Source organism: Heliangelus exortis, chromosome 6, assembly GCF_036169615.1.
Source record: "Heliangelus exortis chromosome 6, bHelExo1.hap1, whole genome shotgun sequence".
NCBI lineage: Eukaryota > Metazoa > Chordata > Aves > Apodiformes > Trochilidae > Heliangelus > Heliangelus exortis.
Genome location: NC_092427.1, coordinates 18,784,843 through 18,799,608, shown reverse-complemented (window position 1 = coordinate 18,799,608; position 14,766 = coordinate 18,784,843). Strand labels below are relative to the sequence as shown.

Here is a 14,766-nt window from a genome sequence, read left to right as displayed (position 1 = left end):
GAACTGGAGCTATCCCACAGCCACCATCCAGGGATGGGGGCATCACAGAGGCACCACATTTTTTGAGAATCATGGAATGGTTTCAGTTGGAAGAAACCTTAAAGATCATACAGTCCTAACCCCCCTGTCATGGGCAGGGACACCTCCCACTACACCAGGTTGCTCCAAGCCCCATCCAGCCTGGCCTGCAACATTTCCAGAAGTGAGGCAGTCACAGCTCCCTTGAGTAACCTGGACCAGTGTCTCACCACCCTCACATCAAAGAATTTCTTGCTAATACCTTATCTAAATCTCCCCGTTTTCAGCTTGAAACCATTTCCCCTTGTTCCTTTATTCCACACCTTTGTATAAAGTCCCTCTCCAGCTCTCCTATAGCTCCTTCAGTTACTGGAAGGTGCTCTAAGAAAGCCCTGTAGCAGGGATGGGGTCAAAGCTGCCAAAGCAGAAGGCAGAAGCAGGAGCCCAGACACATAGAGACGTCTGGAGAAGAGTATCTTCCCATCCTGTTGAAATGCAGGGGTGCAGCACAACCCCACAGGTTCTCCAGGCATTTGGAGAGCCTCAGGGTGCCATGGGCTTTAGTTGAGGGGCATCCAAAGGAGCAGGGCTCCTCCTTAGAGGGAGTTGACACCACAATGTGTGTGGTTTTGGGGGGGAAGGCAGAGACACTCCAGCCCCAAAAGAGCCACGTGATTGTTGTGCTGAAGAAAGTATTTTTCCTCCCAGTCAAAAAGCTTTAGACCAGCATGAACCTGGCTGGTGTAAATAACCAGGAAGGTTGATGAGCTTTGCAGAGATGTTCTGGTGACACCAGGAGATGAAGCCACCGAAAGGAAAATTTTCAAGGCATCTCAAACTCACTGAAGATACTCTCCAAGAAAGCAAGAATGTCCAGCACTAAATCCTGTAGTGTGGCATTTCATGGTGGACCAGACCTAATTTGGCCCCCACAGAGGAGCTCACCCTGGATTTTGAAAACCCTCCCATGAAGAAGGGTGCTGGGAGAGGACCTGTTTTCATGCATCAACTCAGCAGAAGTATCCGGTGAATCTGCACACCAGAAACATTTCCTCTTTGCTTCGTCTCTTCCTTTCTCCCTTTCCCTCCCAGGGAATTACCCGGAGCAGCACAAGAGCCAATCCCCGCCTCCTTTCAGGAGGGGAACCGCACGCACATCCCTCCCGGGAGCAACAGGGCTGCTCTGCAGAGCCGTGCAAGCCGGAGCCCGGTGTGCTGAGCCAGGAAAAACCTCATGGTAATGGTATGGGCTGTGCAAGGACCTGCTGGCCTCAGGGCTCCACACAGCCTCTCCGACCCCCTACACCCTGGCACAGGGGGCTGGCACAGCAGGGCTTCCCCAAACCACCCTCCCCAGGGACCCCACTCCCTGCCCAGCACCCACCCACGAGCCCCAGGGCTCTTCTCATCCACAACATCCCAGGAGCATCCTCCCTGCTGTCCAACCAAACCACAGGCTTGGATCCATGTCCGGCTTCTAAAGCATTTTAAAGCATTGCAGGTCTGCAGTGCTAAACCAGGGCAAGCAGCATTCCCGGGGCATGGAATGGCAATTTATTTGGAAAAGTGTGGACTAACTAGAATCTATATAATCTATGATTCTATAATCATAGAATTTTCAGGTTTGGAAGGAACCTTTAAGATCATCTAGTTACTCATGGGCAGAGACACCTCCCACTAGATCAGGTTGCTCTGAGCCCCATCCATCCCGGCCTTAAAAACTTCCAGGGATGGGGCTTCCATGACCTCTCTGGGCAACCTGTTCCAGTGTTCATCACCCCCACGGTGATGAACTTCTTTCTAACATCTAATCTAAATCTCCCCTCCTCTAGTTTGAAGCCATTCCCCCATGTCCTATCACTTCCTGACATCCTAACAAGTCCCTCCCCAGCTTTCTTGTAGTCCCCTTCAAATACTGGAAGGCTACAATAAGGTCTCCTCAGAGTCTTCTACTCTCCAGACTGAACAACCCCAACTCTCTGTCTGTCTTCACAGGAGAGCTGCTCCAGCCCTCTGATCATCCTCGTGGCTCTTCTCTGGACACACTCCAGCACATCCATGTCCCTCCTGTAAAAGAGGCTCCAGAACTGGATGCGGCACTCCAGGTGGGGTCTCATGAGAGTGGAGTAGAGGGGAAGAATCCCCTCCCTGGACCTGCTCTGTGTGGGACCACGTCTCATAGACTTACAGACTCATAGAATGGTTTGGGTTGGAGGGGACCTTACAGATCCCCTAGTTTCACACCCTGCCATGGGCAGGGACACTTCCCACCAAGCCCCATCCAACCTGGTCTTCAACACTTGCAGGGATGGGGCAGCCACAACTTCTCTGGGCAACCTGGGCCAGTGTCTCACCACCCTCAGAGCGAAGAATTTCTTGCTAATATCTCATCTAAATGTCCCCTTTTTCAGCTTGAAACTGTTTCCCCTCTTCCTATCACTCCATGCCCTTGCCAAAAGTCTGTCTTCAGCTTTTCTATAGCCCCTTTAGGTACTGGGAGGTGCTCTAAGGTCTTCTCAGAGCCTTCTCTGGGCTGAACAGCCCCAGCTCCTCAGCCTGACTCCATAGCAGAGGTGCTCCAGCCCCCAGGTTATCTTTGAGACCTCCTCTGGACTCGGTCCAACAGCTCCATGTCCTTCCTGTGTTAGGGACACCAGAACTGGACCCAGCACTGCAGGGGGGCTCTCACCAGAGCAGAGCCAATCAGTCAGTGATGTCCCACCCCACATTAATGCTTTGCACAGCAAGCAATACGATTTTAGTCCAATTACAGACCAAACTGGAGTGCAGGGGAAAAAAGTGCACTTGGGACAGAACTTTAGCTTTTTCGCCTCCCAGAGATTGAGAAAAGAATGAGTTTGCTCTATTTTTCTGTTATTAACTCTTTCATGCAACCTTTTCCTTCCCTGTAGTCAATCCCACTTAAAAATGGAATACTCCTCTTCCATAGCAAATATATAAATCAGCTGAAATTAATTCCCCTCAGAAAAGCCAGGATTGAACCCTCCAGCACATTCATAACAAGGAGTGCTTTGGAAAGCAGGGGAGAACTTAGTTCCAGGTTTCCAGCTCCATCTTCTGCAGAGGGGACTACTTTGTCCTCTCACACATTCCCAGAAGATGCCACAAGCCATGAAATTCCCCTGGTTGTAACCACATGAAGCACACCAGTGTCCTGCATCCTGGCTGAGTCATCTTCCCCCCACTCCTGGGGACCTGAGTTCCCCAGAGCTGCTAAGAGTTTGGGATGGTGAAGATGTTTGCTAGGAGGAGTTTTTCACATGTTCTGCTTACCACGGGCCACATGTCCCCAGACTGGCTGTAGGACCTCCAAGGCACACAACCCAGCTCACCCATGGCTCAGCCACATCCATCTCTGTGTTCATCCCTGCCCAGCAGGAGCAGCCATGGTCCAAGCAAAGCATTGTGCCAACCACAACCCCCTCTGGAAAGAGTGTGGCTTGTGGTGTTTCTGCACATGATAATTTAGCTTCCCACTGCAGCTCTCTGCAGGAAGAGGCAGCAGAGAAACCCCTCTGAGCAGGAAAACATCACATCTCCCAGCACAGCCAGTTGTCTTGCCAGGATCCTCCCATGGGCATGGAGGGTCTCACAGTTAAGCACCACTCCTGCAAAAAGACCCAGTGGAATAGCCAACCTATGCCATGCAGCATCTTACAGATCCCTTGACATCCCGGCTCCAAGTGGCACCTTTTCTTTGCTTAGCACTCATACAGACTCTGCAAGAGGCAGGGCAGCCAGGACATGGTGCTTCTCTGGTTGGCTCAGCAGCTCGTCTGACCTGGTGTGAACTTTCCTGATGGGCAGTTTGCCAACTGGGCTTTATTCCTACCAGCTCAAGATCACAGAATTGTTCTGGTTGGTCCTTTAATATCATCGAGTCCAACCATAACCTATGTCTTCCCAGATCAGTGCTTAAACCATGTCCCTCAGCACCACACCTACACAGAGTTTAAACACCTCCAGGGATGGTGATTTCACCACCTCCCTGGGCAGACTGTGCCAGTGCTTAATCACTCATTCAGTGAAGAAGTTTCTCCTAATATCCAATCTAAACCTCCCCTGGTACAATATGAGGCCATTTCCTCTTGTCCTGAGATGGCCTGGAGGGACCCTTACCTCCCTTCCAGTACTCTTTGGGGACACACTCTTCCCTCCCCTACCAAAGCTTTTCCAAGCCACCCCATGGGGTGGCTCAAGGGGTTCAAGGGGGAATTCTGGCCACCTCAGCAGCCCAGCATTCATAGGGTGCAAGTACAGACCCCTTGTGTGCTGGCACAGCTGGGACAGAGCACATCTCCACCAACAAAGCCACAGCCCCACACCCAGGCTGGTCTGGGGTGGGTTAATAATTTTTTCTCCGTTACCTCATGCTGGCCTCTGGTCCCATGGAAAAAAACAAACCATCTGGTAATAATATTTCTCTAATCACTGTCTAGGGCTGCGGGAAAACTTGGCTAAGCTTCTTAGGAAAGATGAGAGGGCTGAGCAAGATGGGAGGCTGAGGATGCGGCATGGGAGCTGGAGGAGCAGAGGTAACACTTTCAGGCTCCTTTTTCTACACTCCCCCCAGTGCTCCTGGGCATCCTCACAGGGGTGCCACATGATGCCAGGACATCAGACATTTTGGATGCCAGAATGTCAGACATTTGGGATACCAGGAAGGGCCTCCCCCCACTCTCCTGGTGCCAGAATCGCACCCACTGTGGAGGTTTGGAGACCGGCTAAGCAAAACTTACTTTCAGGGATCTTTTTCTTTTTTACCTCTTCTCCAGGGAAATGCACACTGTACACTCAGAAAATAGAATCAGCACAAAGCATAGGCTTTTAGGCATTTGGAGCATAGCATTTTGGGGATAAAACCAGCCCCAAATGAAAAGATTGGCAACACCTGCACAATTCTCCTGTTCTTGGAGAAAACAAAACTGAGGGAGGGGGCTGGCTTTCTCACTAAGCTCAAGAAGAAATCATGAGAGGTGTTGAGACCCAAGAATTATTGCTTGCCAGCTCTCAGCCAAGCCCTTGGCAGACAACTCAGCTTGCCAGCCACCCAAGCTTTTGGGACACGACAGCCGGGACAGGGGACAGGGCACCCACTCCTCCCATTCATCCTCTTGCGGAGCACAGCATGAAAACTGGGTGGAAAAATACACACTAACCCCTCGGGTGGTTGGGCGGAGAATATTTTTCATTTCTGGGCAACAAAACACATTGCTTGGGTGATTCCCAGGGAGCAGAGTGTGCTTACTGGGCTGAGCAGGGATCACATCTTCTCGGGGAAATGGGGGGCACTGGGCACTCGAGGAACATTCCAGCAGCAGCCAAGCTCAGCCCTGTGATGGGTGACAGCACCTCTTTCAAGCCCATCTCTTCATCTGTGGGGATGCTGGGCAGCTTGTTGGTGCACAGCAAGTCCCAGGCCTGGTACTGGGAACAAGGTGTGGCACAAGGCTGGCAGTGCTCCCTCACCTTGCCTGTTTTCCATCAGTTTGGTTTGTCTTTCAAGTGGCAGTGATGCTATAGCACAGCTCATCTCCCACGATGACCACCTCTACTTGCTTTTCATTCCATTCCTGCTCTCAAGTGCCCTCCACCCTCTAAACATTCCCTCATTTTCCCTTGGTGGTGGCAGCAAGTTGCAAGACAAACCTCTTTTAGGGCACGGCGCTCCAAGGTCCAACCAGGTGTTCCAACAGAAACTCACAAATAGTGCTCCGAGTCTATTGCCCTCAGGGCTGACCAGGCTGGGTCGGTGCTATTGCTCTGAAAGCAGCCAGCCCACTCCCTGGCTTCCCCAGGAGTGAGCTGGGCCTGTGCTTCAAGCCTCACCTTTTATTGGTCCCCCAGTCCTGCTCATGTGCAGTAGGGGCCCACCCTGATCAGGCACAGGTGGGCTTAACACAAGCTCATGCCCACTGCCTGGCAATTAGTGGCACCTGGTTGCCTCATTTCACTACAGCAGCAAGTCCCAGAGCCATGGTCTATCTATTGGATACCCTCCAGATAACATACCTTGGCTGGATTCATGGCACGGACAGCAAGCCCAGTTTCTTCCCATGCTTTTCCAGGAGGATGATCCACCCCTACCCAGGACGTTATACATGTCTGGCACGAGGTCCCTGTTAGACCAGAATATTTCTGCTCCCAATTTTTTTTAAGTGTACACGTTGGATGATCATAATTTTTGTCACTCCAGCTGCCACCACAGCTTCTGGGGTGGCTGCACCCTCCAAGGGCAGTCCTAAGAAGCAGCAAGGTTTCCAGCTGAGCTCTCGTCACCCCAGAGCCAGACCCAGCCTGCAGCCTTTTTCCTAGAAATATAAACCAAGCCAGCTCCCCTTCCTGGCAAGGATGCCTGCCCCAAGCTATGCCAAGCATCCTCCTTCCATCCTTCATAGACAATGAAAAGAAAAAAATGTAAACCATTATGTTGTCTTCAAGCCTATTTCTCCTGTTCAGCTACAGCTGGAACAGTAGTGACAATGCTGAGCTGGAGGAGCCCTTGAGGGGGACAGACCTTGGTCCTGTGGCCAGGGACCCCACCACAGCCTCCCCTGCCAGGGGAGAGGAGCAGCCAAGCCAGGGCCACCAAGCAGGGCAGGGGGCCGGAGCACAGGGCAGACAAGGAGATGCTGAGCTGCTACATCCTGGAGCAGAAGCAGGGGTTACAGAGGACACAGCAGGGAGGAGATCCCCAGCCCAAGCTGAAGCAAGGGAAATGACCAAGTCATCGAATCCCAGACTGGTTTGGGTTGGAAGGGACCTTAAAGATCATCCAGTCCCAATCCCCTGCCATGGGCGGGGACACTCCCCACTACACCAGGTTGCTCTAAGCTCCATCTAACCTGGCCTTGAACACCTGGTAAGTAATGAAGAGATGGCGTCCAGTGACAGGACAAGAGGCTACAGGCGCATGAAATTCCACCTGAACACAAAGAAACACATTTTGGTTTTTTACCATGAGGATGGTCAGCCAGAGAGAGACAGAGATACCAGAGTGCCATGGGAAATAATGCTGTGATTGCTCTGTCACTGAGCACTGCTCAGAAAAGACTGGCCCCATTCTCCTGACACCCACCCTTTAAGTATTTATAAGCGTTTTTAAGTATTTATAAGTGGGCAGCTTTCTTGCCCACAGGCCCATAATGCCGACCACAAGCTAACCGAGGCCTCCAGAGATGGTGCCAGTGAGTGCCTGGCTCTGTTTCACCCCGGGGTTGGATGAGCTGGAGATGAGAACCCCTCCCCAAGTGCACTGGGGTGCAGAGTGAGGGGCTGAGCTTCACCAAAGGGTGTGGGCACAGGTGGGCACGAAGGGGCACCGCTGGGGCTGCTCAGAGCAGTGCTCTGAAAAGAAGAAATGAAGCATCCCGGAGAAAACATGTGCCCAAAATAGCACAAGGTCTGATTCCGGGTCTAGGGCCGGTGTGTAGTGGCACAGGGGGATGAGCTTGAGAGCTGCCATTGTGTGGGGCTGGATGAGCAGCCTGCAACCCCTCTGAATTGCTGGCAGTCCCTGTCATGGACTGCTCCCATCCGGGGCCTGGCAGTGACTCACGCTTGCTATAAACATGTCTCCTGATGGATAATGAATCCTGGCCGTCGTTGCCTTTGGGGAAAGCTCTGGATTTTCGTTGCAGTGCTCCCCCCCATCCCGCTGCTTCTCCCCCCCAACTCCACCTCCTGGCAGCCCTGCTCCCACACGGGACCGTTTCCTGATGCTGAGCAGAGCCAGGGCTCTGAGGCCCTTTTTCCAGCTGGTCGAGGTTTACTTCTGGGGCTGCGTGGGCTGAGTTTCCCCATTAACCCTTCTGGGAGGACTGAGGCCACCCCACAGCATCACAGCACGTCCACACGCGGATGCCCCACAGCTGTGCTGGCTGGGCAGCCTGTGCTGGGGAACCCCTTTTTGCTCTCACCCCAACCCCCTCCCACTAACCACGGAGGGCACCTCCTCAAGCAACAAAAGCTTTATTGTAATGACACAATTAAGCCACAAAATACATTGCAAAGCAGCAGGGGAGGGGTGACGAGGAAGCGCAGAGGGGGGCAATGGGGGAAGCAAGCTGCTGTGTCCTCCTGCCAGCTGCTGCTCAAGTGTCCCGGTCCCACCACCACTGAAGGAGCAGGGTCTGGGCAGCCATGGGCAGGGGGCTTCAAGCAGCCAGCCTGAAAGGTGCCACGGAGGAGAGGGAAAAGCCCACGGGAAGCCAGCAGTGTCTTCAAGGGAGCAGGGGATCTCAAGCTTCAGCCACTGGCACCATGTTGGCTGCGGCGCTCCAGTCAGGCAGTGAAGGTGTTCCTCCCGTGGGGATCAGGGTCTGGAGAGCTAGGGAGTCAACCAAGAGAGATGGTCAGGGCTCAGCCAAAGCTCCCATACCAGTGCTTCCCCTCCCAGTCATGCCTCGGGCCACATGAACATGTAGGAAAAATACTACAGTTGGATATATCCACATACTCTCATTGAATATTAGGAAGACATTCTTAACCACTATGAGGGTGGTGAGACACTGACCCAGGCTGCCCAGAGATGTTTTGGCTGCCACATCCCTGTAAGTGTTGAAGGCCAGGCTGGATGGGGCTTGGAGCAACCTGGTCTAGTGGAAAGTGTCCCTGCCCATGGCAGGGTGTGAAACCAGGTGACATGTAGGGTCCCCTCCAACCCAAACCATTCTATGAGTCTGTAAGTCTATGAGACATGGCCCCACACAGAGCCCTGAGCAGCTCTCCCCAGTGAGCTGAGGCAGCCGCCTGGCATGCTGCACATTTGCCCCTCAGGCTCCCACTGGTTGCTGAGGGAAGGTTTTTGGGAGCTCTGGAGGAGGCATCTGAATGTTTTGAGGCCACAGGCTTTGTGCAGGGAAAATGCCTCGACCCCACACTTCAGTGTGTGGGCTGTCTCCAGGGTAAGCATCACCCCTGCCTGCCCACCCATGCTTCTCAAAATCACTGCATTACAGCCTTAACTATTTGGAGGTGAAAGCTACTTGAGGCAAGAAAAGAAATATTAGTACACAATAGAAAATCTGTTTTAAACTCAAAGCCGATGGTGTCTCCAGGGTGTCACATCTGCAGCTTTAACTGGATTTTTCTAGGAAGCAAGGAGCAGCACACTGTTCCTCTGCAGTGCTCCAGTGAGGGATCTGGGAATGTAGCTGCATGCTGAGTAGCTCACAGCAACATCCCTTGGGAAAACCACAGACCCAGATAAATTGGTAACCTCAGGATACATCATTCTGACGTCTGGGTGGGAGCTCTTAATGGCCCCTCTCCCCCCCAAAAAAACCCTACACCAATGAATGAGGTGAGCCTATCATGAGGTTCTACTCTCTTTGCACTGGGAAATCCTGTGGGATTTCCATTGGGGTCTGACCCTAAGCCATGCATGCAACCTGGAGTTCAGGAGTCCTACTGCTCCATCCCTCCAACCTGCTCTCCCCAATCTCTTCATGCTTATCCATGCTGCCAGCTGGCTAGTGGATCACCATACCACCATGTCCCCAGAGCAACCTGTGCCCCAAAGCCTCATCCAAAGCACTGAAACCCATGGAGGATCCAGAGCCATGCATCATTCATCCCCTTTTTGATCCAGATGCAAATGCTCTTAGACACAGGCTTCCCTCCAGGAATAACTAACGCCACTGAGACACAGGGGATCAGAATACAACACTTGAGGAAGGCTTCAAAGACTCAAGTCCTCATGCACATCCTGGCTTTCCCTTCGGGGATCAAAGCAGTTCCTTCAAGAAACAGCACACGTGTTTTAAATCAGCAACAGGCTGCAGTTCAGCATGGGGGTTCAGAAATGAAGCCTCCTCCTGCTGCTCCATTTTTATCCCCCTCATCCACTCAATGGTTTTGCTCCCCATGTGCGGAGCGAGCACGAGCATCACTTCTGGGAAGAGGCATCCCTGTGGTTGATCTGTCTAAACAAGGGTGTGGGAATCCACAGCCTGTCTGGTTTTGCACTTGGCTAGATTTAGTCTATGGGATGCTTTCTGAGTGATCTGGGGTCTCTTGTTCCTCTTTGCAGGACAACTGTGCTGAAGCAGAGTGAGGGATGAGGGGGCTGAACATCTGGAGTCAAAGGAGCTGCACATCTGGTACATTCAGTACTTCCGAAAAGCCACTGCCACGTTACCCTTTGGATTGAGGCCTGAGGCTCCATGCATAGCACAGTGGATTAAGATCTGCAGCTGCTTTTTTTTTTTTTTTTTTTTCTTTAAGAAAAAGCAAAAATAACCCTCAGCAGAGCCCCAGCTCCCCATGCTATCCAACATGAGAGCTGCACCATGGACCATGACCTCTCTGCAAGTCATCCCACCCTGAGCTCTATGCTCACACCATCTGCAGCCACTCCAGCCATGAGAAGGCACAGCTCTCCCCAGGGATAGACAGGGCTGGAGACCATCCCTGGTCCTTCTGTTGTGAACACCAGGCCAGTGGGACTGAATGGGCTTGGGCCAGTATAAAGTGAGGGCTTGTGCCACCAGCCTCATACCTTGGTGCAACCACTATAACCAGAGACACCCATGGCCCAGGGGACTGCTAGCCACGTGTGCTGAGAGTTGGAGTTGTTTAGCCTGGAGAAGGCTCCAGGGAGACCTTAGAGCACCTTCCAGTACCTGAAGGGGCTACAGGAAAGCTGACGAAGGACAGGACAACAGGGAATGGTTTTAGGCTGGAAGAGGGGAGATTCAGATTAGTTACTAAGAAATTCTTGCTGTGAGGGTGGTGAGACACTGTCCCACTTTTCCAGAGAAGCTGTGAGTGCCCTGTCCCTGGAAGTGTTGAAGACCACATTGGATGAGGCTTGGAACAACCTGGTCTAGTAGGAGGTGTTGGACTAGATGACCTTTGAGGTCCTTTCCAACACAAAGCAGTCTATGATTCTATGGTCTATGTTGCCCCATGAAGGTCCCAGCACTAACAGGATCCTTCCTGCAGTAAGATGCAGTGCCAGCCACCTGCTAGGTGGATGTTACCCACCATGGGGGGCACAAATACCTTCCTCCCTCTCCCATCCTGCAATGTGGCATGACTTCTGCAAGAGGATGGAGCAGAGACTGGGAACACCCAAGATCCAGCTGCTGCCCAGGCTCTGCCTGGAGCAGGATCCATGCTAAAAGCTGGTGAAGGGGGACACCTACTGACCAGATCAGGGGGACCAGGGACCTACCCGGGACTGGGGGCTGCAGCCAGCAAGAGTTAGGGTAGGTGGGCTACTGAGCTCTCATCTTATGCAAAAGGGCTGAAAAAGATGAAAGAAAAGTTTTGTGCTGAGAGCACACCATCCTTCCATCTCTATGACCAATGACAAAAAGAAACAAAGGAGTCATCCCTCCCACAGCACAATGCCATTCCCCAAGAACCCCATCTCTGCCAGCACTGGAGGGGCAAAATTACCCTTGCTAATAGACCATAAGTTTGAAATTAGCATAATTAAAAGTGACTAGCAAGAATACATGAAAAAAATCCTGAATTACAACTAAAAGAGAGTATTACATTTAAAGTGTCTTCCTGGTAAAAGTAATTTTCCCTTAGGGGAAAAATTCTATTTTTTCCAACCCAATTATGTACTACGTTTGAAAATACAGTGTAGGAAAAAAACACACATAACAATACTCCAAACACTTAATTTTGGGAGCATGACCTGGGAAGGATATGAGGGGGAGTGGCAACCTTCAGCTGAGGCCCCACGGACCAAGCCCAGACCTCAGCTGGCCTCTCTGCTGGAGACCCTCCACACTCTGGGGACAGAGGGAGGCATCAGACCAATATTTTCCTGCCAGAGTAACAATTTCCCACAAAGTAACACATTCCCAAAGATGTGGGCTAAGTAATACTGAGTCTTACTTCCAGAAATGTTGAATCATTCTGTCTGGACAAATTGAAAGCTATTCTGTTGATTAACTGGTACGTTCAGCTTGCATTGAATATTCACTCCAATATTAGAGATATTAATATCTTTTTTCAAGTGGCATGACTGTGGATGCATCACTGGAGCACCCAAGAAGCACCACAAGTAAAACCAAAACACTGAGGCTCCCCCCTCAAAGATAACAGCAAATCTCCTTTTGAGCCACACTAAAGAAATGAAAGCCAAGTTTGATTCACTCCTTGTGATTTTGTTATCACTGTTGCCATCAACATGTTCCTAACCACCTCTTTCTCCAGACCTCACTCAAGCTCAGATGACCCAGATGATGATGGATTAGCTCATACATTCCCACGTAACACTGGGAAATGTGACCCCAAAGAGAAGTTCCCTCTCTCCAGTCCCACAGCCAAGGGCTCAGCTCCTTTCTGCTCCCTCCAAAACCTAAGTGCACAGAGGGGAGAGGCAGCAGGCTGGGCTCTACCTCACTCCCTTCACCAAGGAGGGGATTCCTGAGCAATAGGAGGCCAATAAACATTTGCTTTCTAGGGCCTCAGCACAGATTTATCATTTTTTTGCACGCCCAGTTTGAGAATCCCACAGCTTCATTTGCAGAAGGGCTGTCATTTCCAGGCTAGAATTGCTCAAGCAGCTTTTTATGTTATGAATGGTCTCCAGGGAGCTAAAACAGAAAAAGCCTCCTGTATCAGAGCAAAAAGCAGAATTGTGACTGGTTTGATACTTTGAGGCTTATTCTCCTGCTCAGCCCCCTTGGAAATACCTCGTGATTCAATGTACAACCAAGCAGTCATCATTTGGGCTAATAAAATGCTACAGAGAGCAGGCAAATCCCTGCCCCATGCACTGACCTCCTCCAGGACAGCCCATTTCAGCAGCAGTTCTTAAAAACCACATCCTGAGCAATGCTGTTTTTTATCTAGGAGCTGGAAGGTTTGTGAGACTCTCCCATGACCGAGCCAAGGCTGCAAGGACATAACCACTGGGACTGTCTCTTGCCTCTTGGGACCTCTCTCACCCCCATGCACCCTTGCCCAGAGCCCAGGTCCTTGTCACATCCCACAGCATGGCAAGAGAGCCGGGATACATCTCCTGGCACCAGAGCCATGCTGGGATCTGATCTCCCCTCCTTCACCTTCCATCCCTGCGGTGGCTCTACCAGCAGGTCAAGTCCCACTTGGGTGACAGGATGCAGCAGGCTGGGACAGGGATGGTACCCAGAAGAGGATGTGATCTGTTGGTTCCCTGGCATGGGAAGGGGTGTAGAGGTATGGCTGCAGACAGCTCCTCCTCTCCAGCAGCCTCCGAGCACAGTTGCATCTGGCAGACCCAATCTGGCGTTTGCTATTTTGGGCAGCGCTGTCTCCATGGAGGTGGGGAACAGCACGGGGAGCACAGCACACATGCAGCAAAGAAATCAGGGCAGCTGCCAGCTGCAGAAACCACAGGGCCTTCTGCAAAGCCACTGCCACACTCACTGCAATTAGCTTGCCATTAAGGTCCCCTGCCTTCCTCAGGACATAAGGACAGAAGTACGGACGCTGCAAACACTTGTGGCGGACTTCTCAGGCTTGGTCAACATGATGCTGCTGATGATTTCTGACTGTGCCCTGCATGACAGAGCTTCAGAGCGCTCCCATGTGCCAAGAAAGCAGCACAAGGAGGTGCAGGATGCTCCTCCTTCATTTTTTCCATGTGCCTCCACTACGTGCAAGTTCTGCTCATGGTCTGGCTTGTTCTACAGCCCCGTAGAAGAGCTGAGCCATGTAAGAATTGGCTCTCTCCCATAGGGGAATCATCTCTCCCTCCCCCATGGGGGGATCATTCTGTGCTTGCTCTGGCCAGTCAGCAATTTGAGGGAGGCAACATCTGGTCCTTCCTCTGGCATCAGCACAAATACAAGGTGGTGCTGCTGCCATGGGAGGCTACCGGCTCCATCCGAGCCCAAAGCCCCTGTGTTCCCCTGGATGGGGAATGAGGGGGTGCTCTTAGCATGTTTGGCTGCTGGACCACTTGAAAGGCACAGCTGAATCCATACAACCAGGTAGAGCAGAGCAAGGAGTTAGGAAGGGGCAACAAAACAGGAAGGAGCTGGAAGCACCTTTCAACACAGAGCCTTGAAATGCTGCAGAGAGCTGAGCATGCACGGGGTTAAGGACACCCAGGCTGACCAAATCCTTGACACTCAGTGAAAGGGGATGGCAGCCACCTCCACCACCCTGGAGCTTTGCCAGCAATGGGCTCCTGGGCTGGAGAAACAAACCTCTAGAGGGAGGCAACCTGATGCACACAGAGCAGGGACACAATGCCTTAGTCAAGCAAACTCACTTCCTTCACCCTCTTTGAGCCACACCATCATCCCTGCCAGCCACCCAGCCCCTCAGCTGGGCTGGAGACCACGGCCCCCTGCCTACCCCCAGCTCCACTGATGCAGTGGCATCACCCAGGGTCCCCAGCACAGCCGTGTGTGGGTGCTGAGCAGCCAGCACTGGTGACAGGAGAAGAAGGGGGCCAGTATCCTGTAGGAGAAGGGTACCAGGGAACAAAGAGGGAAAGGCCATGAAGTTGGGGCTTATTTGGTAAAACAATATATTTCCCATGTGCACAAATGCATTGAGTGGCTGCTTTAGCTGGCTGGAGATATGGTGTATCATGATCCTCCTGATTTGCAGCAGGGCAAAAATGGAGTAGGAGATTAACAGATGGAAAATATATTTGTTTCCCTCTTTGACAGGTAGGAGAGAGAAGCTTGGAAGCAGAAGGCAGGGCTGGGCATAGAGGGTCTTGGGGAAGGGTGTGAGGCACAGACATGGCAGATACATCCAGACAAG

At 52.0% G+C, this 14,766-nt stretch overlaps 1 protein-coding gene across 18 annotated transcripts in view; it reads right to left on the bottom strand.

Moving 5' to 3' along the window:
• Positions 1–7,994: 7,994 nt before the first annotated feature.
• PCBP3 (poly(rC) binding protein 3) overlaps positions 7,995–14,766 on the bottom strand; it is a 60,189-nt gene continuing 53,417 nt past the window's right edge. For all 18 annotated transcript variants that reach the window (XM_071746974.1, XM_071746979.1, XM_071746980.1 and 15 more), the window contains one exon: positions 7,995–8,368. In XM_071746974.1, coding sequence (XP_071603075.1) covers positions 8,323–8,368 — 46 coding nt within the window. In that variant the 3' untranslated portion in view covers positions 7,995–8,322. The remainder of the gene's footprint in view (positions 8,369–14,766) is intronic.